At 30.8% G+C, this 27255-nt stretch overlaps 2 protein-coding genes across 9 annotated transcripts; one reads left to right on the forward strand and one right to left on the reverse strand.

The window, feature by feature from the left end:
• Nucleotides 1–2475: 2475 nt before the first annotated feature.
• On the reverse strand, nucleotides 2476–7370 carry LOC110624015 (serine/threonine-protein kinase PCRK1). Its single transcript, XM_021769064.2, has 5 exons — nucleotides 7035–7370; nucleotides 6221–6635; nucleotides 4733–4993; nucleotides 3554–3676; nucleotides 2476–3214 (listed from the first exon to the last, which is right to left on the reverse strand). The coding sequence occupies exons 2-5, from the start codon at nucleotides 6608–6610 to the stop codon at nucleotides 2702–2704; spliced, it is 1287 nt and encodes a 428-aa protein (XP_021624756.1). The 5' UTR covers nucleotides 6611–6635; nucleotides 7035–7370; the 3' UTR covers nucleotides 2476–2701.
• Nucleotides 7371–17786: 10416 nt separating this feature from the next.
• On the forward strand, nucleotides 17787–26756 carry LOC110624911 (OVARIAN TUMOR DOMAIN-containing deubiquitinating enzyme 9). Of its 8 annotated transcripts, none has more exons than XM_021770345.2 (11): nucleotides 17787–18057; nucleotides 18646–19057; nucleotides 19152–19396; nucleotides 19891–19964; nucleotides 21215–21269; nucleotides 21365–21454; nucleotides 21566–21639; nucleotides 21779–21827; nucleotides 24634–24718; nucleotides 26107–26163; nucleotides 26354–26756. In XM_021770345.2, exons 2-11 carry the CDS (start codon nucleotides 18736–18738, stop codon nucleotides 26401–26403), a joined length of 1101 nt encoding a protein of 366 aa, XP_021626037.1. In that variant the 5' UTR covers nucleotides 17787–18057; nucleotides 18646–18735; the 3' UTR covers nucleotides 26404–26756. The 8 variants fall into 8 exon arrangements, 5 of the variants coding, with proteins under 5 accessions (XP_021626037.1, XP_021626042.1, XP_021626041.1 ...); XM_021770346.2 differs by having other exon boundaries at nucleotides 17790–18057; nucleotides 21380–21454; XR_006352325.1 differs by lacking the exon at nucleotides 26354–26756 and having other exon boundaries at nucleotides 17788–18057; nucleotides 22137–24718.
• The last annotated feature ends 499 nt before the right edge of the window (nucleotides 26757–27255 follow it).

A 27255-nucleotide genomic window follows, 5' to 3' on the forward strand; every position in this document is an offset into this window, starting at 1 on the left:
AGGTTCGGACCCGAGGAACCAAGGACCCCAGCAGTGAGCCAGCTGCTACAGAGTTGTCAGAGTCAGCCAGAGGTGAGTGGAACTAAGCTTAACCTTTTAAATTAAGAAATGAAATGCTTTTATCATGCTTCATGCATCATGATCATATTATAGGTTGTTTGCATTAGAATTCACGACTATGCCGCATTGTATTGTTGTGATAGATGATAGTGGATGGACATTAGGATGATTCATTAGCCTTCTATATACGAAGTCCTGTGGTGCCCATAATAGGGCCGGGCAATACGAAGACCTGTGGTGCCCATAATAGGGCCGGGCAATAACTCCGAGTACGAAGTCCTGTGGTGCCCATAATAGGGCCGGGCATGGAGTTGAGGGATTTTTGAATCAGTCCATCCGTGGTGTGATTTGTTTGTGCAGTGACGCATTTCATGATGGCATGTTTTAAATATTCTTTTCACAGTTCTACTCACTGGGCATCTAGCTCACCCCTCTCCCCTAACCCCCAGGTTTGCAGGTACGGGATAGATAGAGAAGGCAAGAAGAGGAAGGGTCATATGTATGTAATAGTTAGTTTGTGGACATGACAAATGTACTATGATGAAATGTAAAAAGATTACAGTATGTATGAAATGAGGTTATTGAGGATAGAGTTGTGCTTGACCATAGTATATTGTTAATCCCTTTGTATATACATGATCTTATGTTATGATGTTTATGTAAACTAACTCAACACATGATGTTTTGCCTTTGAGGCTTGATGAGATCCCACAGAGGGACTATGTTATGTATATGTTCAGAGTATGCTCAGGTTGAGTTAGTTGGTGACAGTATGTATGAAGAAAAGTTTTAATTTTTATGCATGTTGTTGATCATGTATGGGATTATACAGGTTTACAGGTTATATGTCAGGCTTGCTACGGGTCCCGGCGGCCTTAAGTCGACCCGGATCCTAGCGCCGGTAGCGGTCCGGTTTTCGGGTCGTTACAATGAATATGAATTATAATGATTATGAATGACTTTTAATTTATATTAAATTTATTTTTTAGTTGTAAACTATTTAGATTATAAGAATATTTAAATAAAATCAAAAAATATTTTATTGACGATAATGAATATTATTGAAAATATAAATAATATTATTAATATTATTGAATATTAATATTTCCGACGGATTTCCGACGGAACTTTTCCGTCGCTAATTATTTGCGACGGATTAGAGACGGAATATGCATCATGTGAATTAGAAATTTCCGACGGATTTAGCGACGAACTAGTTCGTCGCAAAAATTTCTGACGAAATTAACCATCGGAAAAGCTGTCGCAAATTTATCCGACGGAATTCAGATCCGTCGGAAAGCCGTCGCTAATATTTCCGACGGACGCCCGATCCGTCGGAAAAAATTAGCGACATGACTTTAAGCGACGGATTTGAGTCCGTCGGAAATCCGTCGCTGAAAGCTTTAGCGACGGATTTTTGACTTTCAGTGACGGAAAAATCCGTCACTGATAGTCTGTTTTTTTGTAGTGATATAATGCATATGTGTATAAGTGTGTATATAACTTCTTATTATTTTTTCTGCAAATTGCAGTGTGTTATTTATATTATTTATATTATGTGTTACGTGTTTGTTTTATATTAGGTTGAATTAGGTATTGATATATTTATAGAAATTATTTTAATATTCTTATTATTTTTTATGCAAATTGCAGTGTATTATTTATATTATGTGTTACGTGTTTATTTCATATTAGGTTGAATTAGGTATTGATATATTTATAGAAATTATTTTAATATTTAATATATAAACTTATTGTGTTGAATGCGTACGCGTATTTAATTTTTTATTTTTTATAAAATATTTGGTCATACTGTTAAATAATTTATTTATTTTATTTTATTCTTAGAGCTCTGATTATATTAAATAATTTTACAAATAGAAATTTTGATAAAATGAATTAACTTCATTAGTTACAGGGTTAATTTGGACTCACCTAAATATTATTATATACATATTGAATTGAATTGGTTCTATATGTGGTTTTATATTATTGTGTAATCTTAATAGTATTTTATTCTAATGTTTTTGTTGGGATAAAAATTAGGTTTAAAGAAAGTACGTTTACTATGGTTTCGAGAGGGCTTTATGCTATACAGTTGTGATAAGTTGGTATCAAAACTTTAATTCTTGATTCTTTGGAAATTAAAGTATATGTTTCTCACACGCGGAGTATAGATTTCCTATTCATAACAATTGTCACGCTGGACATTCATAAACTCATGCTTACTTAATAGAAAACACTAAAACTAATGAATTTAGCGGCCTATTAATATACTAATTAGAGACTAATTAGCCTTTGTCTCGGAAAGTACACCACAATATAACATTTAGAAACTAATAAATTTTTGCCAAAAAAACTGTATTATTAAAATTAAATAATATACCATTTAGATAGTAATAAAACTTTCCCTCATAAATAATTATGATAACAAATATTTTATTTGCCTCAAAATATGTATCTCTTTATGACGGTAGTGCAACTTGGAAGTAAAGCTACCTATGAACTCATTTATACTGGTAAAACATTTACAATTTTGTGTTTTGCATAACACAGAGAACAGCAATTTACACTTGTGACAAAAAGGATGTCTCACTAAATAAGCCAGTTTACTTGAAACAAAGGCTCTCACCTTGTTCCTTCATCTGGTAGCTTTGTGTTTCCAATTTCTCCAATCCAAGCATCTTTCCTCTCCCGTTATAAGATTTAGAAGCTTTCTTTTATATTGTTCTCGTCTAGATATTTCAGAAGCAGATTTTGGAGTTAAACTCTTCAATGGAAGTAGGGGGCTTCCCAAATCTGTTGCATCAGCAATTTTATTGACCATTTCGAGAACTTCACTCATCTTGGGGCGTGCCTTCGCCTGTCGAACCAAGCACTGGTTTGCAACAACAGCAAGTTTTTGAGCAGACTTAATGTTATACTTACCCTCAAGCCTTGGGTCCAAAATCAACCTGAACTTCTTTATATTAGAAAGATGTGGCTTGACCCATTCCAAAAGCTTTTGCTCGTCTTTAGGACGGTTGCGATCTAATGGACGTCTACCAGTAATAAGCTCATAAAGGAAAATCCCGTATCCCCATACATCACTTTTAGCTGTGAGACGGCCGGTTTGAATATATTCAGGGGCTGCATATCCTATGGTTCCAACAACCTGCATGAGAATCAGATGCTCAGCTCCTTCATGTCTATGAACTAGTGTGTTTATGGCTTAAACCATAGGAAATCGTCAGCAAAGTATTGTTAAAAAATGAAAAGAGTGGGATGCAGCAAGTTTAATGAGTTTACTAATTAGTGGCCCATCCATTTATGAAAATGCATTCATGTGGTGCAATCTCAAAGAAACCAGGATATTTCTACGCATAAACTCATAAATTCTTTCATAAATTAACATTATTCGCTAATACACAAGAGTTGTTAATGGATTGCTTGGTGATCTGGGAATGTGTGTGAGGTCCGATTAAGGATCACTTTGCATAAACTATAGACGTACCGCAGTGGAAACATGACTCAATCCATCTGAAGGCCCCAATCTGGCCAACCCAAAATCTGACAGCTTAGCATTCCATTGATCATCTAGTAGTATGTTGGAAGACTTGAAATCTCTGAAGATAATCTACAGCAACCAGTAAACAAAATAGTAAATGAAGCAAAAGTGAATAAACCAACTAGATATGGTTAGAGAACTTTTTTGAAGGACACAAAAATAAGGACAGCAAGGTAAGCCTGTTAATCTGAGCTTTGGTTCAAAATCTAGTAAGCAAGAGAGGATATTCTTCACCTTATTCATTTTAGTAGATACAAACTTACGGTGACTTGAATGAGATCCAAATATTCAACTGCATATGTTAGAAATCCTAGAATGCATGTTTTAGGTGAAAGTAAGACTTCTAGGCAGCTCATAAATCTAGCAGTTGATTTTAGAAACAGAACTCTGATGCCATTTCAATGGATGCACAACAGATTCAAAGTCTGTTGTTTGTAATAATTCCACAGAAGGAATGCAAAAGAATTATTTTAGGGTAACTTTTCATCAATAAGAAGTTTTTTGTGTATCAAGCATGTTAGGTTCCAAAAATCTCCCTGAAAACAACTCTGTTTTGATCAAATGATTGCCAAATCAGAGAAAATCTTAGACGATAATATATCAAAATTCTCACAAAAAACAAACTTGTATTGATCAGAAGACTTGAACTGACAGATGAGAGGGCAACGCCTTGATCAACTCAAACAAGAATATGCCAGCATCAGAATATCTGAGTACTGGATTTTTTTATTGTTTTGTGTCACTGAGAAGAGTGAAATAAACCTCCATAAAGGTCCTTCGTAATATTAGCAAGAGAGAACTTGAAGAACTTGAAGGATCTTATGTTCCATGAGAAATTTTGTGGAATTCAATTGAATATGCGACTTCCATTCATACTATTCCTCGATTTCTATTATCCTTATGAAAAGAGATCCTTGAATTAAAACCCTTATACTGATTTCGCAGTGCTTAATTAAAATTTTATATTCTCATGAAATTGACACTAAACTTGTTATGAAATTTGAGTGGTACTAGCAATTCCAAATCAAGAAAACCAACTGATCATGTATGGAATTTACTGTGAGAGTACTCCCCATTATGCTAAAGCCTAAAATGCAATAAAATCACATGAGAAATGAAAAATACCTGAAAATCCATTCCTTCATGAAGGTATGCTAAGCCTCGGGCAGCATCCTGGGCAATTTTAACTCTGGCAGCCCAAGGAAGAGGTGTTTGAAACCGACTTGACAAGCGATCTTGCACACTTCTGTTGGGCATATATTCATACACTAACAGGCGCTGGATTCCTCTTTCATCATCCTCAGCACAGTAGCCCAATAATTTGACAAGATTTGGATGTTCAACAACTCCTAAAACATTTACTTCTGTCACCCACTCCTTGTGACCCTGGAAGAAAATGTAAGATATCCAAATCTAGTATGTCAAACTGTCAGAGCCAGATAGATAAAACGAAAACAATTTATTGATGAAATCTTTACTGTTGAACAAAAGAAAAAGAAACCTATAAAATGGCCATTATGAAATTAAATTTTCTTAGTGAACTACATTTTAGTCCTATAGTTTAGTAAAACCTACACATTAGATCAAACCAGTTATTTAATCCTTGTAATTTTAGAAAACCAATAAATTAGTCCCTACCATGAAGAATATAGTTAAACCACCACTATTGAAATATTTTTTAGGAATTAATTTATTGTATGTGTTTAAATTATAGGTATTAAATTCTTGGAATGTATGAATTTATAGAGATTAAATTATGAATATAATAAAGGAATCTTGTTGTATATAGACTAATTTGTTAGTTTTTTTTTTTAATTACAAAGACTAAACTGCTAGCTTCTAAAAATGCAGGGACTAAAGCATAGGTTTCATTAAACTACAGGGATTAAACTATAGTTTGCCCTAAAGTTTTCAAATCAAGAAGCATTATGTCAAATGTTGAAACAAATTCGAGCTAGAAAGAGCATATGATGCAATCAATTCTTGCAAGTCATTTTAACTCTAGGAACTACAACTCTCACATCCAATCTCTCTGCTGAATCTAAGTTATAGTACTAGTTTTTTGCCTCCGCTGCATTAGCAATTAGCACAAGAGAAAGGAAACAAGCACTCCTATTATCACATACAAGTCAGGAAAACAGGAAATCAGATTTTAAAGCTGAAGTGCTATTTAGACATCTAATATATGGAAAATAAATTAATTCCAAAGTGAATTATTGTATGTAACATGTGCATTCCCTGAACTTTTCTTGCATCTTCCAACAGACTTAAAGAAAACTGTAACAAGTCGTAGAACAGTACTGAGTAAAAGCATTTAATCATGTAATTTTTAGACCAAAACCAATAAATATTCATGCTGCCCACTTTCCATTATGAAGACCTTGGGGTTATTTGCAGATTCAAAGACAAAACTGCAAAACCAATAAAACTCACTATGGCCAACAAATGAAAAACAAAAATAATATCTGAATAAATCTAAAAAATGGAATGATCTAGAGAGAAATAGGAGTTAATAATGTGCAGAATGCTTCTGAAAGAGTAATAAACGATGCATAATCCAAGATTAAATAAAAAATATGCACACAAGGCCTGAAGAAAAAGAAGGATGCATGCCTGTAGCCCTCTCCTGCTCAGTTGTTTAACAGCAATATCTATTTTCTTACTTGAATCTTCACTGCTCCGAATTACTCCCCTATAGACACTACCAAATCCACCTTCTCCAATCATGAGAGAGCGGCTAAAATTCTTTGTGGCTGTCTTCAGTTCTGAGGATGTGAAGACCCTAAGATTACTTTGTCTTTGAGACAAAACAGCAAACGAGTTCTTTGCAGAGGATTCTGAGCTAAAATCTGAGACATTCTGGGAATTGAAATCTGACCCAGATCTTTTCACATCACGATCAGTCGACATTGATATGGAAGTGGAAGTAGAGGGGGCAAAAACAGATTTTGTGGTCTTTGGTTCTTCATTTTTCTCTTTATCAAACAAGTAAAAGCACTTCATATCACCCAAAGAACCAAATGCCTCACTGCACACCAAGGTTAAACTTAGAGAAAATTCAGAAGCATAGATTCCATTGACAGTACAATAAATTACAACATGAAAATAATTCAGAAAAATTTAACTATCAAGAATCCCAACTAGAGGCTAATTTTTTTCACAGAAATCCTAGGCAATCAAATATGCTGAACACAGGTAGAATCCAAAACAACCAGCTAGTGATTCTTCTTTAAAAACCTTTCTTGAACAATGCAATTGCTACATTATCAACTCCAAGTCTCCAATCCAGAATCTATAAATTTCATTCAGAGAGTTAACTAGCATCCTATTCAAGAACACTAAAGTCCAAAGCACTAAAACAAGTTCCACTCTCTTCACAACATGAAAATAAAATAAAAAATAAAAAAAAGAACCAGAAACAGCTTACCTCGTATGTGCTTTAGCAGAAATGAAATTAAAGGGAAAGAAAACAGCATTCTCCACAAATATTCACATTCAGGGTGGTTTTTAAGAGATCCGCACAGTATCCAAGAATGAAAAGATAACCTGGACACAACAACGAGCACCCCATGATCTAAGGCAAGTCAATACAAGGCAGCTGGATTATAGCTCAACAACCAAGAATCCCATTCATAAAAAAAATAATAAAAAAGCAAGAAAAATAAAGCAAAAGGTGGAGATTGAAAAGGATTCCTAGTTTCCTTTGTGTTAAAGAGATATGGGTGGTGGGGTCGTGTGGTTTCTTCAAAAGATGGGATTCTTGAAGGTGAAAAATCATGGAGAATCAGTCGATAGCTACATCTTTTCTGTGAATTATTATTTTATTATTATGTGTAGTGTACGTGGAGTGTTCAAATGTTAGTTAGACGTTGGAAACCATTAACTAGCTAGCTGTCTTCTTTTTATTTGTTTATTTATTTTATATATATATTAAAAGAAGAATTCAAAAATGTATTATAAGTCAAAGACTATTTAGGAAATAATGACGTGTCTTCTTTTATTTATTTATTATATGTATATTTTTTGATTAGATTCCATTTTCTTTTAATTTCTATTCAATTTTGACTAATATTTTAAAAGCTAATTTCAAAATTTTAATTCAATTCAATTCCACTCACTTCTAAATATTTTTATATTTTTATTTGAGTATTTTAAAAAAAAATTATTTTAAAAATTTTATTAACACTATTAAAAAATTTTAAAAATAAATTTGTGGACATTATTTTTTAATATTATAATAGAAAGATGAAAAATAAATTATTTTTTTACAAATATTTTTTTTATAATGTTTTTAAATAAATAGAGTTTAAAATATAAATTAATCTCTCTTTACTTTCACACTTTAAAATTTAGTTTTATGTAATAAAATAAAATGGTAATTTTACTTAGGTTTTGACATATCATGTGTTAGTGTCCCATTGAATGTTGGATACTGTATCTATAAAAAAATATTAAATATATAATTTTACTTTTAAATTTTATTTGAAAAATCAGTTAGTATTATAATTTTTTTCAAGATTAATTATTTACATTTAAATTTTATAAAAATATTGTTGTTTAATTTCACATATGAGTATTATATATTTTGAATTTTTAGAAATTAAATAATTAAATTTTTATAAAATTTAATAATTATACTTTATAAAATTTTCATAGTTATAATTTTATAAAAATTAACTGTAAATATTAATAATATAAAAATTAGAGAATATATTTTAAAAAAAATAAATAAATAAATAAAGAGCTTGTCAAAAGAAAAGGAAAAGGTCATTCAAAGCGTATAAAAAAATATGAAATTTCAAATAAACAAAAATTATAAAACTTTCCATTTTTTCTAAAACAATAAATAAAAATATTTAACAATTTTTTTAATTAGTTTTTCTTGGAGAAAGGGGGAAAGGAAGAAATGAGGAAAACATATGCTAAAATTTATGTTTTAAAAAATTTTACGAAGTCATAATTGAAATTTTTTCAATTTAATTATAATTAAATTCTAAAATTAGATTGAAGTTATAAACTTATACACAATTTATAAATTGGAAATAAGTCTAAATTCTTGTACCTTTTATCAAATGCATATTTTATTTTATTTTTAGATGAAATGGATCCATAAATTTAAACTTTAAGTCAAATACATTTTAACATATTAAAATATTAATTTAAAAATAAATTGAACTTAGATATAAAATTGTGTATCTATCCATTTTAAAAAAATTAGAATGGGCTTATTTAGACCTATAAAAAGTGCAAACTTATGTCTATATAATTTTATTTAAATTAAATTTATAGTTCGAATTTGTAGGTGAGCAGTGTTTCGAATTGAAAAAATCAATTGAATCGAATTAATTTAAAATTTTAATTTAATTATTATTTATTTTAATTTAATTCGACTTCTAATTTTAAAAATTTTAATTATTTTAATTCGTTTTATTTTTGTAAAATAATGCATTCACCAGTGTGATATATTAACTAAATTAATTGTAATTAAATAAAGTTATCTATTATTCCATAATATATATATCTCTCTCCTTCAATCTCATACCAAACGCTGTGAGTGCCAAACAATCTTCAAACTGAGTGTTAGCCAAATAAAAATTTTGAATAATACCTTTGCGGATTGATCTCTATCATCATACTCGCCACCTCCTCCTCCATCTTGACCACACAAGAATGGTAAAGAAGGAGAAAGATCTCTTGGTTACTCTGAAGAAACAATTTGAAATCTCTCATTTTCACTTTTGCCAATATTCCCACCTAAAATTCACCAATATTGAGTTTAACAAGAAGAAAGTAGAGGAAAAGCAATAATAACACCCATTTGCAATCCCTATGCTGTGTAGTTGGATCCACTAATTGCAAGAAGCATTCATCGATTGAAGACAAAGGGCGAAGGGATCAATTAGGGTTATCGGACGATCGAATGATTGAGAGAATAATTTTCCCTTTCTGGTTTCTCTCTTTCTTAGCAGATGAATTCTTGGATAGAATTCAAAAGAAGGGATTCGTGGTGTATTTCAACATTTAAATAGGGTTTCTTGGCTAAGGAGGTGCAATTGGATACGATGGAGAATGAGTTCGAAGTATGAAAGAGCCAAAATGGCTCACTGATTTGATGAAGTCGAGAATAGAGCTTTTGTTTTGTAAAATCAACTCATCCTTTGTGCTTTTTTTACCAGGAATGACTTTATAGAAAAAAAATATAATTTACATTATAGTTGTTTAGATTTAATAAAATTCATAATTTAGTTCATATTTATTTAATACTAAATAATTTAGTCTGAATTTTTATTTTATTAATAAAATAGTCATTCTGATAATTTATTAATCAATTGTTAATTAAAAGAGTCAAACTCAAATTAAATAGAGTAAATTATTATAAATATTAAAACTATAAGAATTAAATTATTAAAATTATAAAATTTAAATTGTAATAAAAAGTGAAATTCAAAAAATTAAATTATTCTAATATAGCAGTGAATTTTAATAGAATGATTATTTTATTAATAGAAAGAAATCTTAGATACTACATTGTTTATTACTAAAATAATAGAAACTAAATTGTGGATTTTGCAAACTTCAGGTATTTTATTATAAATCACCTAAAAAATAAATTCAAATAATTTTTTTTTAAAAATATATAATTTCATCCCACTGTACGATGAAAAATTTTTGAATTAAAAAAAAAATTAAGCCTTTTTCCATATTTGCTTATAATTTCTATAAGTTCCATGCATAAATTTTTATTTTATCTATATAAATAGTATGTTGGATATTCAATTGTTGATTCTGCCAGTTAACTTAAGCCTTTTCCATATTTGCTTTTTAACTCCTTGATTCAACTACTTTTCAAAAAAAAAAAAAAAAAAAGAATATTACGTTAATCATGTTTGATTATAAATTTTTTGAAAAGTATTTTAAAAAAATCAGAGTGAAACTGAATTTAATTAGTTTTACAAATGAAAAATATAAATTATTAATAGAAAAAATAGTATTTCCCTTGTTTTTTAACAAAAAAGCTATGTATTTATGCTTTTTTTTTTTGAATCAAATGTATTTATGCTATTTAACTCTATAAAAACAAATCGTTAATGGTGATAAGTATAGTTGATATATCATATGATGACTTCAGCTACATTTATGATGTGGCATACTGACACCATATTTTTTAAGAACAGTGTGGTATGCCACGTAAAAATGATGATCTGGCATGTCAAGTGAGCTCCATTAATAATATGATATTTTATATAAATTAAGTTTAAAAATTTAAAAGTATATATTTTGATATGCTTATAAAATAAAGTTTAAATCTTCTTTTTATTCTGAGGAGGATCTTCTTCTGATTTTGAGGAGAAGGATGAGAGAAAAGATAGGGACTATTTCGTTGACAAAAAAAAATGATAAGGATGTTTTAATAGATGTTAGAAAAGATAGGGACTATTTCGTTGACAAAAAAAATAATAAGGATATTTTAATAGATTTCTAAAAATATAAGGAGGGATGATTTTGTTGACGGAAAGAAATGATGAGGAGAGACTATTTCGTTGACGAAAAGAAACGATAAGAACATTTTAATAGATATGGGAAAAGATAGGGACTATTTTATTGACGGAAAAAAAAAACGATAAGGACGTTTTAATAGATATGAAAAAAATAAAAACGTTTTAATAGATTTTTGAAAATGTAAGGACTAACTTGTTAATAATGGCAATACTCAGGAATTAAATTATAAATCTCCCTTTATAAAATAATTTTTAAAATATTTAATTTAATTTTAATAATATTTTTTTATCAATCTCATTATTTATTTTTCAATTTTATTTATATCTATCTATATATATATATATATATATATAATATTAATAAAAATTTAAAATATGAAAAAAATTATAAACTAAAATATATAATATTATATTTCAGTTAATATTGTTATATGAAATAGAGTTTTTCATATATGAAAAATGTAAACATAATTTGTATATTAAATATAAATATTCAATAAAATATTTTAATATAATATTTATATTGAATATTTTATGTAAGAGGAATTTATTTACAATGATTATTTATTCAATAAAATATATTTAAATTTACATATAATAAAAATAAAATATATTTACTAAAATATAGAATTTAAATTAAAGAATTATATGTAGTTTATTTTTATAAAACTTTAAAAATTATATTATAATTTTTCGTTAATTTTTTTGAATTAGATTGGTTATAAGTTTGAAAATTTGAAAAATATAATTTTTTTAATAGTGTAAATTAACATTTGAATTTTGAGAGATTTGCAATTTAATCTCTAATTAGTTATTTTTTACAAATAAATTTTTATATTTTTAAAAATTTATTAAAATATTTTCATATTTTAATTTTGTCAACAAATTCGTTTATACGGTTAATGTTGGTTCGGTTTTAAAATCACAATCAAAATCAACCACTTGAATTTATATTATGTTATAACTTTGTTAGAGATAATACTGATTCGATTTTAGAATCACAATCAAAATCAATCACTTGAATTTATCTCTGTTATAACTCTATTAGCTCTATGTTGATTAAAATTTTTGTATATTGGACTATCTTATATCTATTTATACCACACTCATATCAAAAATAAAATGAGTTTTTATTTTGATAAAATTTCTTTATGGTATCAGAACCTGATCCGAAAAATCTCTTAATTTTTTTTTATGTTTCTTCCGTTTCAATTATGGCATCTAGTAGTACAACAAATATTGCTCATGCTTCTGGCATTTCTCTTGTATCCATCAACGGATCAACAATACTCAAGTTTCCATTAAAGTTTACAACTACAAACTACCTGACATGGAGAGCTCAAGAAGTTTCTCCTCTACTTAAAAGGTTATAGTCTTATGGGGTATATTCTGGACACTATCCAAATTCCTCCTTCTATTACTCAATAAGGAAAATAGATTCCCAATCCAGATTACGAATATTGAGAGTGTCAAGATCAATTAATTCTTGCTGCTCTTGAATCTTTACTCTCGTTGTCTGTTATGAATTGTTGATGTTGAGACTTCTGTAGAGGCATCGGTGGGTAGTCTGGTTAGCGATGTTGATTTGATTGTTCAGGTTCTAGAAAGTGTTGGACCTGAGACGCGATATCATTGCTGTCATCCATGCACACGATACTGTAATTTCTTTTGTTGAGTTTCAAGACAAACTATTAGCTCATGAGTTGTATCTGAAGCATATTGATTCGTCCTCTCGAATTACAACAAGTCTTCATCCTAAGGCTCCTATGGTCGACAATATACTGGTACTATATCTGTTTTGTTATTAATCAATCGGACGGATATTCGGATGGTAAATCCAAATCTGGTGGGTTCAACCATAATCAAGGCTGGTTCAACTATAATCAAGGCTCTCGATCAAAAGTTTAATGTCAGTTTTGTGAGTGATATGACCATACTGTTAGACAAAGTTTGGAAGGTAAATCATGTGAGTACACAACAGAATGGTGATTCTCCATGATTACTCGATACTTCATGCTCCATATGATGGAAATGATGGATTGCAGCTCACGGATGGTTCAGGTTTGTCTATTACTCATGTTGGTTCTAGTACTTTTCCTTTACCTTCCAAACTTTGTTATTTTTCTAATGTATTGTTTGTACCAAAACTTGATACTAATAAAGTTTCGATTGAATTTTTTTTTCTTGGTTTTATCTCATAAAGGATCAATCCACAGAAGAGACTTTAGCCAAACTGATTGTGGAGTTGGCCATTCTGAAACTATAGTGATTTTAGTAGTATCAACTGAAATGCCCTCTTTAGTTATTATATATATGCCCCAAATATGACACTCTTCCTCCTCAAATAAGCATTTAGATTTTTTTTAAGAGCAAATGATAGACACACAGTAGCTGAAAGACCATTCAGATGTGATGCAAGTGCTCTTCCCACGTATTTCATGTCGAACAAATTTACAAGCATAAGAGATATACCTCATTCATCACAGCCTGAAATATAGAAAGCACGTTAATGAAGTCAAGGCATAACCAAAAATTCAAAATAACCATAATGTGTTTAGAATATTGTCTTCTTAATATCTATAGATTTGATGGTAACCAAATTGTAAATCCAATTTTGTAAAATATTTTGCTCTATAAAGTTCATCTAACAATTCATAACAACATGAATTGTAAACTTATATTTTATTGGTTAAAGCATTGAATTCCCTACCGTCCATAAAAAAAAAGCCTATCATCATGTTTTTTATCACTGTTGGGAAATCCTAAAATTGTTGCAACCCAGTTGCACAGCGGAAAAATAAAATCTCTGTTGATTTCCTTTCCCAGAATCCGAGTGTTTTGTTTAATTCAAAAGATGGATATGAGACTAACCTGTTAATCTCGATCTCGTCAAGAAGATACAATGCCGGACTGATGGTACTGCCTTTTCAAACGAACACCCTCAATGGTATCCACACGAATGTCTTTTATCCTTCTAGAGTGCTAGCTCTCTCAAAGATGGATAGATTATGTGCTCCACAATCTGCAGCAGTTAGACTGAATTTTCTAAAAATTGTCGTCAACACTCTTTTCGTAGAAAGAGTATTTATATGTTTCAGTCTTTTTGTTTTCCCACAACTCTTTGAGTTGTACTACTCTTTTTCCAAAAGAGTTATGTTCAGAACCCACTATCACAATCTCGCAGATACTTAAATATATTTATGTGATAGAGTCCTTTATCTGTAACAGTTACAGATAGACTGCAGATCTTTTAAATATTATTATCTTATAATAATAAATAATTAATAATAATAACAGGAGCACAGGAGAAAGAGAATGGTGAATTACTCGGCCTAATGATTTTTTGGTGCAACATTTCTATACACTATTTCTCAATTTCATCCTTTTGCAAACTAGGATATCTGTAGAGACGACGATTACTGGAGTGGATCTCAAAAATAAACAGATTCGATGGTCACAATTAGATATGGGAGAAAGTCTCATTGGCTTCTGAAACAGTTCAAAAAATTCAGCAAGTCCTCCAATTCTTCTGTTTCTACCTTGTTGTGTATAGAATGAACATAAGCACCCTGATCAGATTATAACCTATGGAGAGTGATTTTCTCAAAGCTCATAGTGAGTGTTGAAAAATCCCATCAAATTGGACTCAAAGTCATCAGCCAACGAACTACTAATACTACATCAAAACCAGCGAAAGGAATAAGATAAACTTTAACTACAAAAGTTTCACCTGCAATTTTTATGGATTTTGTGCAAGTCCCAATGTTGGAGATCTTTTGTCCATTGGCAACTGACACTTGAAGCCTATTTCTCCTTTCGACAGGTAAGCATAAACATTGGGCAGCCACTTGATTGAGGAAGTTGTGTGTACTTCCAGAATCAACAAATATTGTAATTAATCAGCTATTAATTTTTGCAACTAATCGCATGGTGTGGGAGTTGTGTAGTCCCGTTGTAGTATACAATGAAATTACTAGAACTTTTGCAAGTGGTTCCTCCATTGACACCTTTGGATTATCCACCTCCAACCAAACTAATTTTTTGCATTGATGCCCAACAGTGTATTGTACATCACAGTTGTAATAGTGCCCTTTTGCCTTCCATTCTACCATCTCCTCCCTATTAAATCATTGAATAATGGGAGCCTTTCCGAGAATGTTGTTGGTATTGGTCATATTCTTCGTCCTTTGATTCAGTGTGGACATCATCACAGGGTAACGAATATCCTTATAGTTGCAGCTTATTTTTTCAATATGTTGTTTCTTTTTAAAGGTACGAGCCAAGTTCATGGCAATAGCGAGATTTGGTAGATTTTGTATTTCTACATCCAAGCAAATATTTTACACCAATCTTGCTGTGAATAAGTCCACTTATTGATCCATTCTAATTTCTGATTGTTGTTTCACGTGCTAACAAGTTTTAGACTTGCTTTTGACATTCTTCGACCGACTCATTTTGCTTTAGATTAGTTAACTCACTCGAAGGGTTACTTCAAAGTGGCGGTCCAAACCTCAAGTTTTAGTATTCCTTGAATTGTGCTCATGACATTCTCAGCTTCTCTTACACCAAACTAAAGAACCACAATTGCGCCTCTCCGATTAAGTGGAATGCTGCTAGTCCCACCTTATCGACCTTTTGAGTTTTCTGATTTACAAAAAATTGATCACACCTGTATAACCAGCTTAATGGATCCTCAAACCCATCAAATATTGAAAAATCCAGCTTAGTATACTACAACTCTAGAACCTAGTCTATTATCAACTTCATCTCCTATTCTGGGGTCCGAGTGACCTGATTATTACTGCTGCCTGTTCTAGTTTTGGGATTCTTGCCACTCATGCTTCTAAGAAATTCTTGTAATTGGCAAGAGAATTCTTGCTGTTGAGCTTTCATGCGTGATTTTACCAATGCAAATCAGCTTCATTTTGAGCTTGTACTTCTTGGAGAAGAGCTTGCATCTCCTTTCAGATTTTTTTATGAATCTTCCATGACGGCAGGCTCTAATACCAAATTATTAAATTTAGGGGTAAAGGATTGTGTCACAGGGCAATGGATAGAGAAATCTTCTTATCCTGCTGTATCCTTTTCTTTGTCTCGATTCCAACCTCTTCTGATAGAACTTATGGTGAATAGAAAAAGAAGCAGCTTTAATATTAACGTCAAAGTCAACTCTCTCTCTTTCTCTCTCAATGCAGCTTCAGAATTAATAAGGAATATTCCACCATTATTGCATGACTACCTTATAAAAAAACAAAAACAATAAATGAATTTTCACCATAGCCAAACTAAAAGAGAAATGAAAATGCTTTATGGCATACCTCTCCCTCGTACTTACTGAATAAACTCTGTGCCAGCAACCCTTATGAAAATTGTTATTGTATGATTAGCAGCAGCCTTTGCAAGCACGAGTTTACCAATTTCTAGTAGACCATAAAGCAACATGCCCTATGGATGATCTATGTTGATTTTCTTAAAGTGTTCATTATATTTTAATTAATTATGAAAGATTTATAATAATATGATTTAAATACTTTAATTTTTTAATTATAATTTATTCATATGTATGTGCATATATTTATTATTTTAGCTATAAATATATTAATTAATTTATAATTTTTTTAATTGGATGAGTAGTCAATCACATATTGATAATATAATATATCTTTATAATTAATAACTAAATATAAAAAATTATAATATTTTTATCGAGAATTTGTATATAATATATATTAATACTAATATTAATTTTGTTTAAATATTATTACTATTATTATTATTATTATTTTCATATTAATTATTTACTATTTTAAAATAAATAAAAAATATTAAATAGAATTATAATATATTGTAGGCTAAAATAAGAAAATGTATAATAATTTAAAAAATAAATAAATAAAAATTATGAAATGGGAAATATTAATTATTTTAATATATTTTTTAAAAAATTATAAAAGAGCATCATATTTTGAGAAAGACATGAGAAAGGATAGTTCAGCTTTTTCATAATCCTTTAATGGTTGGAATAAATAAAATGGGATGGAATGACTTTTGTTAATGAGATAAAATGTATTAATATTTTAATGAATTTTAAAAAATATAGAATTAATTTGTAAATAATAACAGATAATTTTTTTTAAAATTAATGTTATTATAATACTTATAATTTATAATTATATAAAAAATTATATTTGTTGATAAAAAAAATTAAAAAATAAATTATTCAGTCTTAAAATATATTGTTGGAATTAAAATTAAAAATCAATAAAATTAAAATATTAATTTGAAATATATTTATTAAAAAAAATTAGAATATAATTATCAAAATTGTTAAAATGTAAAATTTTTTATAATTATTAGTTATATTAAAATATTATTTTTTAATACTAATTAAAATAATAACATGATAATTTTATTAAATTGAATGGTCAAATTTAATAAGATATAAATATATTTATATAATTAATTTAAAATTATTAATTAATTTTTATAATTTAAAATATAAATAATTCAGTAATTTTTTACTATTATTTTAAAAAATGTAGGGAGAAAATATTTTTAACTAATAAAAAATCAACAAAAATTTAATTTCAAAGGAAAAAGTTTTGATAAGAGACGCCATAATACTTTAATTTAGTTTAACCAATAAAAATGGGCAAAGAGGTGGGGCAATTACGGTAACTGGTGGCGGCGTGCCACGCGAGACTCCGGTCGATCCTGGGTTCACATGCATGAAAAGACGCCTAAACAGAGCAGATATACAAATATACAAAACAAGGAAACGGATTTCAAGAAAAGACGCCTAAACAGACGGCATCTATCACCATTCTTATTCCTCGCCTAATTCGTTATCCCATTATATTCCTTCTGAAGTATATCTAACTTGTTCGATCTTTAACGGAAACATCCATTTCTTCCCTTCAAGCTAGAGAATATCCTTTGCTTCTTCTTCAGGTACTTACCTTTCTAATTTAAGTGATTGGATTCAAAAATGAAACTCTTTGTTTTTCTTTTTCTTTTTCTTTTTTTTTTAAAGAAAATTGATTGATGCTTTGTTGAAATTAGAGATGGTATAATATGAAATTTTTGTCAGTTCAATTGTGAGGTTTAAATCGAAAATTGATATAGTTAGCCTCTGTTGTGTATTTCCTTTTGAAAATTAGGGATGGGTTTTGAGATGCAGACTTGTTTTTCTTGATTGATGCTTGTTTATAGACTTGGAAGCAAATTTCAATCTGCATATTTTGAAAAGAGAATTTTTTTTTTTTTTTTAAGAAAAATTTTTCTTTGAGAAATTGAACCTTTATGTCATGTGTAAGAACAATTTAAACTAACGCAGTTGGGAAAGCAAGCTATTATCTTTTAAATCCTCTTTTTATTATTTATTTATTTTTCCCCCTCCCTCCCTCCTCTCTCTACCAATGAAGATTCATTAGGACCCATACGCCAACCTTTGTTCTTTGTATTTAGTAGGCTTGTCAAGTGGGGTTTTTATATGTAAGGAATTCATTTTTTAAGTTTGATTGTGGTTAATTTTTACAGGTTTCTTCTTGACACTGAAATTTTTGTGCGCAAGAAGGCCATAAATCAAGTTGGTTGTACCGTCAAGATTGTATTAGTTATGCAATCACAATGATTATGTATGACCAAGATCCTGATGTTGTTCGATGGGGTCTCCATACCCTAGTAGATGTTTGTGCACTTCCTAGTTCTGGTCCATCTAACAGTATTACTCAGTATGGAGTAGATGAATGTCAAGTGGGGTATGTTGTAGAAGGTTATAATGAAGCAGGGAATGCAAATAATGTAGAGAATGATGCAGTTATTGCATGTGCTCTTCAAGAGGAACTTTCTCGGGTTGCTGCTGCAGAAGCTTCTGGGCTTCATAATCCTGGACAAGAATCAATTCTTGTGCAGGATTGGCTTGCCTCTCCTGGAAGATGCAATGGTTCTGGTAGTGGCAAAGTCCTCAGTTGCTGTCTAGTTTATTGCCTTATTATTTGACCTTTATTTTCTTCATTTATTGAACATCATTTACCTTTTTATAGAGCACCAGAATGATGATCACAGAAAAAACAAGATTGATGCTGATGAGCGCAGCAAAAAGGAGGCAGATGATTTTAGCAAATATAGAAGTGAAGAATGTGATACCATCCCGAATTCTTTTTCATCTCCTAACAGTGGAGATGAATCCTTTCATATGGAAGATGTGTCACATTCCTTGGAGATAGCAGATGAGTCTACTCTTGATGGTGAAGTGGGCAAGAGACTAAATCAGATGGTTCCTATTCCTGTGAGTATAACTGAAACATTCATCATAGCCATTTTAGATTGAGAAGAGATTTCTTTCAATCATATCCTTTTGAAAGCTGATGATATATGTAGACGGTGGGAATGATGGTGAGTTGGATTTAAAGCAGCTTAGGCAATGTGACAATTATGCACATAGATGTTTTATAAAGCCTATTGGCTGAAGAACAGATCGTTCAGATTTGCTAAGTATCAAATCCATGCAGCTTTTAGCAATTTTCTTCATAGAAAGCATAATGTGCCGTGCACCTCAAGATATCACTTCAGACACTTATGTTGGAATTTCCTTCTAGTGCTTTTGTATATACTTCTTTGTATCAGGGTTGCATTGTTTATTGAATGTGAATATGTGTAGTAGAGTAGTCTATCTCTGTCCAGAACTCTTAATTCACTAATTTAGGGTACAGAGTGTAACTATCTGTTTTTGTTCAAAACTGTTAATTTGGTTCCCTTAATTCTTTATATTTTTATGTGCAGCACGTCCCTAAAATTAATGGAGAATTGCCATCAGAAGATGAAGAGATTTCAGATCATCAAAGGCTGTTAGACAGGTCTTTCCTTAATTATCCATTCTTTTTCTTTAGTATTTATTATTTATTTTGTCTTTAAAGCTGTTTATGCTTAATCTTTCTGCATATAGTCAATGGTCAAGATGATGCCCAAGCAAGGCTGTTAATATTTCCATGGTTAAAGTTTCAAAATTGAAATTTTGATAGAGACAAGAAAAATATTGATGTAGATTTGAAAAAAAAAATTAAAAAAAGAAAATTGTTATATTTTGAAGAAAATTAGAGACATGATCAATTGATTCTAGCTCCAACATTTTGTAAATATCTTGAAAAAATATTTTTAATTAGATTGGATAAGTAAAAACTATTTAGTGATTAAGAAGTTGAAATAATGGATTCATATAAAATGGAAAGAGCAATGGATTTAAGGAACAATAACAACTAAGTCTTAATTCCAAATTAGTTGGGTTGGCTATATGAATCCTTTTTTTCCATTTAACTCTATTAGACACAATTGATTCATGAAAATAACAAGGAAATTGGGCAAATGTCAAAATAATCTTCTCTAAGATAATAAATCCATTGTATTGAATGGCTTTGAGACTTAGCTGTTGTTTGTTTTGCATGAAATAGCTAACCTATTGGAAAACTATTTTGAACGAAATTAGTTCTTATTTGGTTGCAGTATTAAAAATCGATTGATAATTATTTTTTGTGGTATTTGGAGTAATCTGTAAATATTTGATGCTCAGTAAATCAAATTATTGCATGAAATATTGCTAAAAGGAAATGAGTGCAAAATTTCATATTGAGATGCTTTCAAATGCAAAATTTTAAATGATTTTTCCATTGAGAAATTAAGACTACAGTCCATGGCTCCCAATGATTTCCCTTATAATACCCTTACTTCTATGGTCTGTGAAGAGAGGACAACCAGACGAGGTTTGGGGGGTGTTAAATATCATTTGTTGTAGCTCCTGGTTCCCATCAGAGCATCTTGATCTTGAGAATGCTCTGCTGATTATTAGGTTGATTCATTTAATTCTTGATTCTCAGCAATTTTTGTGCAAAACTTTTGGAATTGGAAATGTCTAGCACAGCGTATAATATTTTCATGTGTCACCACCATCCTCTGCATGGCTGATAAAATGTACTGTATTTATACTCAACATAGTTCAATAGGGTAAGCAAGGAGTGTCCTTTAATGTCTTTTGGTTTCTGCCAAGATCTTGTTGTAGTCTATATTTATATTGGTGTGAACGTTGCCATTAATGTTGATGCATTTGTCTTAGGTTGAAGGTATATGATTTGGTTGAGAGTAAGGTCCAAGGAGATGGAAACTGTCAGGTTGGCTCCTAGATTTTAAAGATAAAAAGTTTGTGCAGAAGGTCTCTTTTAAATTGTATTGTTCCATGTTGTCAACTGAAATGAGATCTTATTAGTTCCAAATTTCCCAGTTTCGTGCCTTATCAGACCAACTTTATCGTTCTGCTGAGCACCACAAAGTTGTAAGGGAACGAATTATTTTTCAGGTTAGTCACATGTAACTTTTGTACTCAGCTCTTCACTTCTTGATCCCGTAACCCATGTGTGTTTATGTACCTTAAAATGAAATTATTTGTTATCTTGGACAATGTCATCAGCTCAAGTCTTACCCCCAGAAGTATGAAGGTTATGTTCCTATGGCATATAGTGACTACTTGAAGAAAATGAGCAGGTTTATTTCTGTGCTTTTTTTTGGTCCCCTGAACACTTCATTAAACTCATACTTAACACTTCATTAAACTCATACTTAACACTTCATTAAAGTAAACTAATACTTGCACCCCCCCCCCCCCTTCGATGAATAAAACTAGGACCGGTGAATGGGGAGATCATGTCACATTGCAAGCTGCTGCAGACACGGTATGAGCAACAATGTAGATTCTGTATACTCTCTTATTTGGTGCTTGTCTTTCTTTATGTTGTTTGTTTGCATTTCCATCACCTGGTCAAGTTAAACACTAAGGAATTGAATCCATCATGAAATATGATGTATTATTTTGTGACTTCAGATCAGAATCATATAATTATAACCTTATTGCTGCTACCTAAATTATGTTTTACAAAATGATATGCGCTATATTATATTGAGAACTTCTGCTGATTTAAACAGTGGCTGTTCCATTTTGTAATGGGATTTTAAGCTTATTTGCATTGCTGAGATTATTGCAGCTGTTATGGCATATACAGGCTGTTTAGATAACATGACTTCCTGCACTACAAAATGGCTGCTGGATGCCTTTTTTAAGCCATTACTCATTGAAAATAGAAGAACAAGAATGGAGTGGAAAAAGAGATGAACGATATAGAGGTGGTGTATGTGTTAAGTGATCTCATTTTACTTTCTTTTTGAAGCCTAATTTTTCTCTTGGTTCCTTTTGAAATGGGCTTCTTTAAGCTGTTTGCGCTAATAATGAATATTAAGCCTGCCCTATATTAGTCAAATAGGCTAATAACATAAAGTTAAGTGGTGGAGGTGCTGCAATACTCGGTGGAAAGCTTTTTTCATTCTGTCTTTGCCCTTTCTTATCTTACTGCTTGAAAGCTTACTCTTCTTCATTAGTTCATTCGAGGGTCTGATCAGAGCTTCTCAAACAATGTTTCTTCAATCAATTCTCCATCTGTAGATACGATACCTTCTATGATTATTTTTTATTTTTTGGTCACTTTAGCTTATTTTGTTACTTAAAGTTATAGTGCAAGTTCCTCTAGATGTACTCATTTATTTGATTACATGTTCTTGCCTCCCATTTTATAAGCAATTCTAGATAGAAAGGAATAGTGTTGATAATCAATGGTTGGGGTATATGTATATTTCATTATATGTCATGTTCTGATTATTATCAATTAAAGGGTTGTTTTGGTTTAGCTAGATGTTAAACTCCAGCTTATAAGTATTTGAACCCTAATAGCTAGGCCAATGATACAAGCATCTCTATTTCCATCAACATATAACTAATAGAAAACTTCTAATAGTTGACCAGCTTGTCTTAACTTTAATTTATTAATACAAATTTGTTCTTGTTTGTGTGTGTGCACATGCGCACGTGTATATCTATATATATATATATATATATAACACTATTTAAAATTAAAGTCCAATATTAGAATTTATATATGAATTGGCTACACGCTGTTGACTATTGGCCGCGAACCATCAATTACTAGCTACCAATTATTTGCATTAATAGTCAACTGCTACTGACAGCTAAACTAAATGAGGCCTAAATAAATAGTTTGGTCCAAGAATACATACATACATACATACATACATACATATATGTATATATATGTATGTTTTTCCTTCTATCCCTAGAAAGTTGATTTAGTATTTCAATTTCCTTATACTAAAAGTAATATACAAATTTGGCTCTTGAGGTTTTCCATTTTGCTCACTACTGGAAGAAATTTTTGTCCAAGATGCATGTTTCAAATCAATGCTTTGATGCATTCATCAATTAGATATCTGACCTTCCGGCTAAAATGTACTTCAATATAGTTCAAGTGTTCTTTATTCTGGTATGACTCTTAACTGAAGGAGATAAAATAAAGAGAGATTAAGTCTCTATTTGTTTGCAGAAAATAATTTGTATTTAGAAAATATTTTTAAAGAAAATATTTTCAGTGTTTTTCATGAAAAATATTTTACAACAAAATAACTTATTTTCCATTTCTTGGTTATAATGGTGGTTTTAAATAATGGCCATTACATTATGTAATGGCCATTATTTCAAGGTTTTCAAAGGAGTTGTGGCTGTTAAAGCTGTTGTTTCATTGTATCAGTAATTGCCGCTGCGGCCGTTAGATAATGGTAGTATCCATTGCTGGCCGTGACTTAATGGCCATAGCAGCTGTTACCTTCATTTGATGGGTAGAAATCTTTAGAATTGCTTTAGGAGACGGCTTGCATATAGCGTATGAATTATTGAAGGTAGAAGACTATTTTTTCTGTATATTTTTGAAACCTTACACTTACCTCCCAAGCCACAATTTACCCTTTTTTTATTTCCATGAAGTTTCTCTAAGTTCTCTCTCAATTAAAGACTCTTCAAGTGCTATTAATAAACTTCTCTACAAAATCTTGTGTTGAAGAGCTCAAATCATCCAAGATACTAAGTGATTTTGGAGTGCTATTAAGTAAAAGATTAGTTCTTACTATTTTTCAATAATTTTTAGATATTTTTTTATCATTTTTTAGTGAATTCATAAATAAAAATAATTGAAAGTTAGAATGTTAGATAACTTAGATTAGAAACTTAAAAGTTTTTATTATGTTTTCAACAGTTTTTAGATATTTTTGAATCATTTTAGTGAATGCATAAATAAAAATAATTAGAAATTAGAATGTTAGATTAGAAATGCAGAACTTTAGAAGTTTAGAGATATAACCTAATATTACTACTGCTAATTATTAAATAAATGATAACTAAATATTAAGTATAAAATATAAATATAGAATTACGAGATTAAAATTTTTTGAAGAATTCATAGTAAATATATCGGAAAATGTGGAAAATATTTTCTATAAAACAAAGGGAGCCTAAAAATATAAAATGTTTCTTTCTTATCCGAAACATAGAGTACTTAACATGAAACTATGCAATTCACGATGCAATAATTTTATTTCCTTTTCTGAAAAGATTACTAATGCATGTCATCATAATTGCAGTATGGTGTGAAGATATTTGTAGTGACTTCATTTAAGGATACATGTTACATTGAGATCCTTCCGCAAATTAAGATGTCCGAGAGAGGTGAGTTTTTAAAGCTTTTTGCTTTCTGTTTTGAAGCTGTGGTAGCACAAAGTCTTATGAAATGACAAAGAAGAGCATTTTTCTTATATATCTGTAGTAATGTATGGAAATATCAGAGGTTATATAGTATCTCCAGAAAAGTTTTAGCATGAGTGTCCAATCATAATCAACTTGAAGCATAACTATTCTCCGTTCCCCTAGTATTGTGTTGACACATACCATTGATCGGGGTCATGACAAGCTATTATGATGTCAATCAACCGCAGTAGATAGACAGCCAAGTGTGAATTAATAAGTTTTTGGACTTCAATGATAACGTTGAAAGTTATGGTTTTTCCATAGTCCATTGAACTACATATGGCTTGTTGATAGAACATGAGAATGATTAAAATAGTATTCCTATTGTATTAAAGGCAATGATTAGAGCATGGAGAAAGTATTAAGAGTTCTATGTGGTGTTGTCCTGAAACATTTTTTATTTCAGCGGTTTCTTTTGTCATTATCAGAAGTATTATTAAATTTGTTTGCACTGGTTTTTAGTAGGGGAGAGCAGATTTCGGTCTAAACCGAAAAACCGAACCGAACCGGTTGATTTCGGTTTATTGGTTCGGTTATTCGGAATAATCGGTTTGATTCGGTTAATATATTTAAAATTATTCAGTTTTCGGTTTGGTTCGGTTTAAACATGTTAAATAACCGATCAAACCGAAAAAACCGATCAATCAGTTTGCCTCATTTCCTCTCCCGCGGTCCAGCCTCGGATACCTCAAAACCCGAGCAAAACCAACATTGCTCCCGATCCAGGAGATAATGGCATCTTCAGACGGTTGTTCCACACGAGAGCCCTTCTCCAGACGCCTGCCTCCCCGGAGCTCCGTTCGATGCAAATGGGGGAAAGCCTGATGGAAAAACTCAGGTCCTTTGACATCGCAAAGAGTAGGATCAGATTGGACGGCCTGGTACCACCGGAAACCAACTATTTAGATGGATCTAGGCCGGAGAGCGAACCGGAGAAGGAAGGTTTGTTGGCGGAGGACGTGAGGAAGTTACTCTGGGCCGCGCAATTGGAAATGGTGAAATCAAGGCTCAGAGAGGTGGAGAATAGCTGGATATCTTATCGGCCCCAAGCCCAACCCAGCAGATTTCGGTTTGAACCGAACCGAATCGAACCGAACCGATTTTATCGGTTTGATTCGGTTCGGTTATATCTTTATAATCGGTTTTTTCGGTTTTTAAAATTTTAACAATTCGATTTTCGGTTTTATCGGTTCGGTTCGGAACCGAACCGACCGATTGCACAGCCCTGGTTTTTAGAGTGTCCTTTTGTTTTTCCATATCCGGCCCAAATAAGATGCTGACTTTTATAGTTACACCTTTGTTCTGGGCAGTTATTTTCTTGAGCTTTTGGGCAGAGGTGCACTACAATTCAATATATCCAGAAGGAGGTAAGCAATCTTTTTCATCAAGTGTAATAAAGCTGAGAACATCTGAGTTCCTGCATCTGGAACAAAAGTTGTCTTCTCATATGTATTATCATACTATTGTATTGTCAGACTAACTGTTTCAAAGATTTTTGTATACAGAGGTTCTGTTTATTTCTGATAATTTGTGCTATTTCTTTCTTTGGGCATACAGAGTTACCTCATTATGAAACTAAGAAAAAGAAGAAATGGTGGATACTTTGAAGCTAAATATCTACAGTTGTAAATCTCTTATGTGGACGGATCTTTATTATTCGATGCCTCGTGGCTTGTGCAGCAACTTGGTGAACTGGGAAAGAATGAATATGGCAGATGGCATTAGAGTGCTTGTACATATCCAATTTAACACCCATTTATCAGATTGATTGTGATAGTTTCATCCAACTGCTCTAATTATTCGTTGATTCTTTTCTGACCCTTTTCTTTTATGATCATTGTACATAATAGGTCATAGACAGATCTTGATGGTTGAACTGTTGAACATACTTGATATAGTAAGGATACTACTTGCCTGCTTTTTTTGCATGGTGTCCGCCATTAATGTTCTTGCGTTTTAAGATCTATCCTGCAACTAACATATTGAAAAATGGTTAAACATCAGAGTTCTTCTTAAGGAATAATAGTTTGTTTGATAAGAACTTTTCTCTTTTTTATTTTTTATTTTTAAATTTTTTTGTAGTTTCATATGTTGAATTTATATATATGTTCATTTTTCTACTTGTTCTTTTTATGTTAGTTTCTAATATTTTCAGAGAGTTCCAATTTTTCTAAACCCGATTGGTTGGTTTTACTGTTTGAATCGGTTTTATTTCAAAATGGTTTTGGTTCAAAATGATTATGGTTCAAATTAGTTTTAGTTCAGTTCTAATTTTTGTTTTGGCCTTTGTTTGAAGACTGACAACATTAATATTCTATGTATTATAATATATAAATTTATAAAACATAACACATTATTTATTTATTTTTCATAGTAAAGAAAATTCTGGTCCGTTTATGAAACCATTTGACCAATTATGATAGCCAAGTCAATTTCCATGTGTCATCAATTTAATTTAT

This window comes from Manihot esculenta, chromosome 10 (assembly GCF_001659605.2).
Source record: "Manihot esculenta cultivar AM560-2 chromosome 10, M.esculenta_v8, whole genome shotgun sequence".
Classification (NCBI taxonomy): domain Eukaryota; kingdom Viridiplantae; phylum Streptophyta; class Magnoliopsida; order Malpighiales; family Euphorbiaceae; genus Manihot; species Manihot esculenta.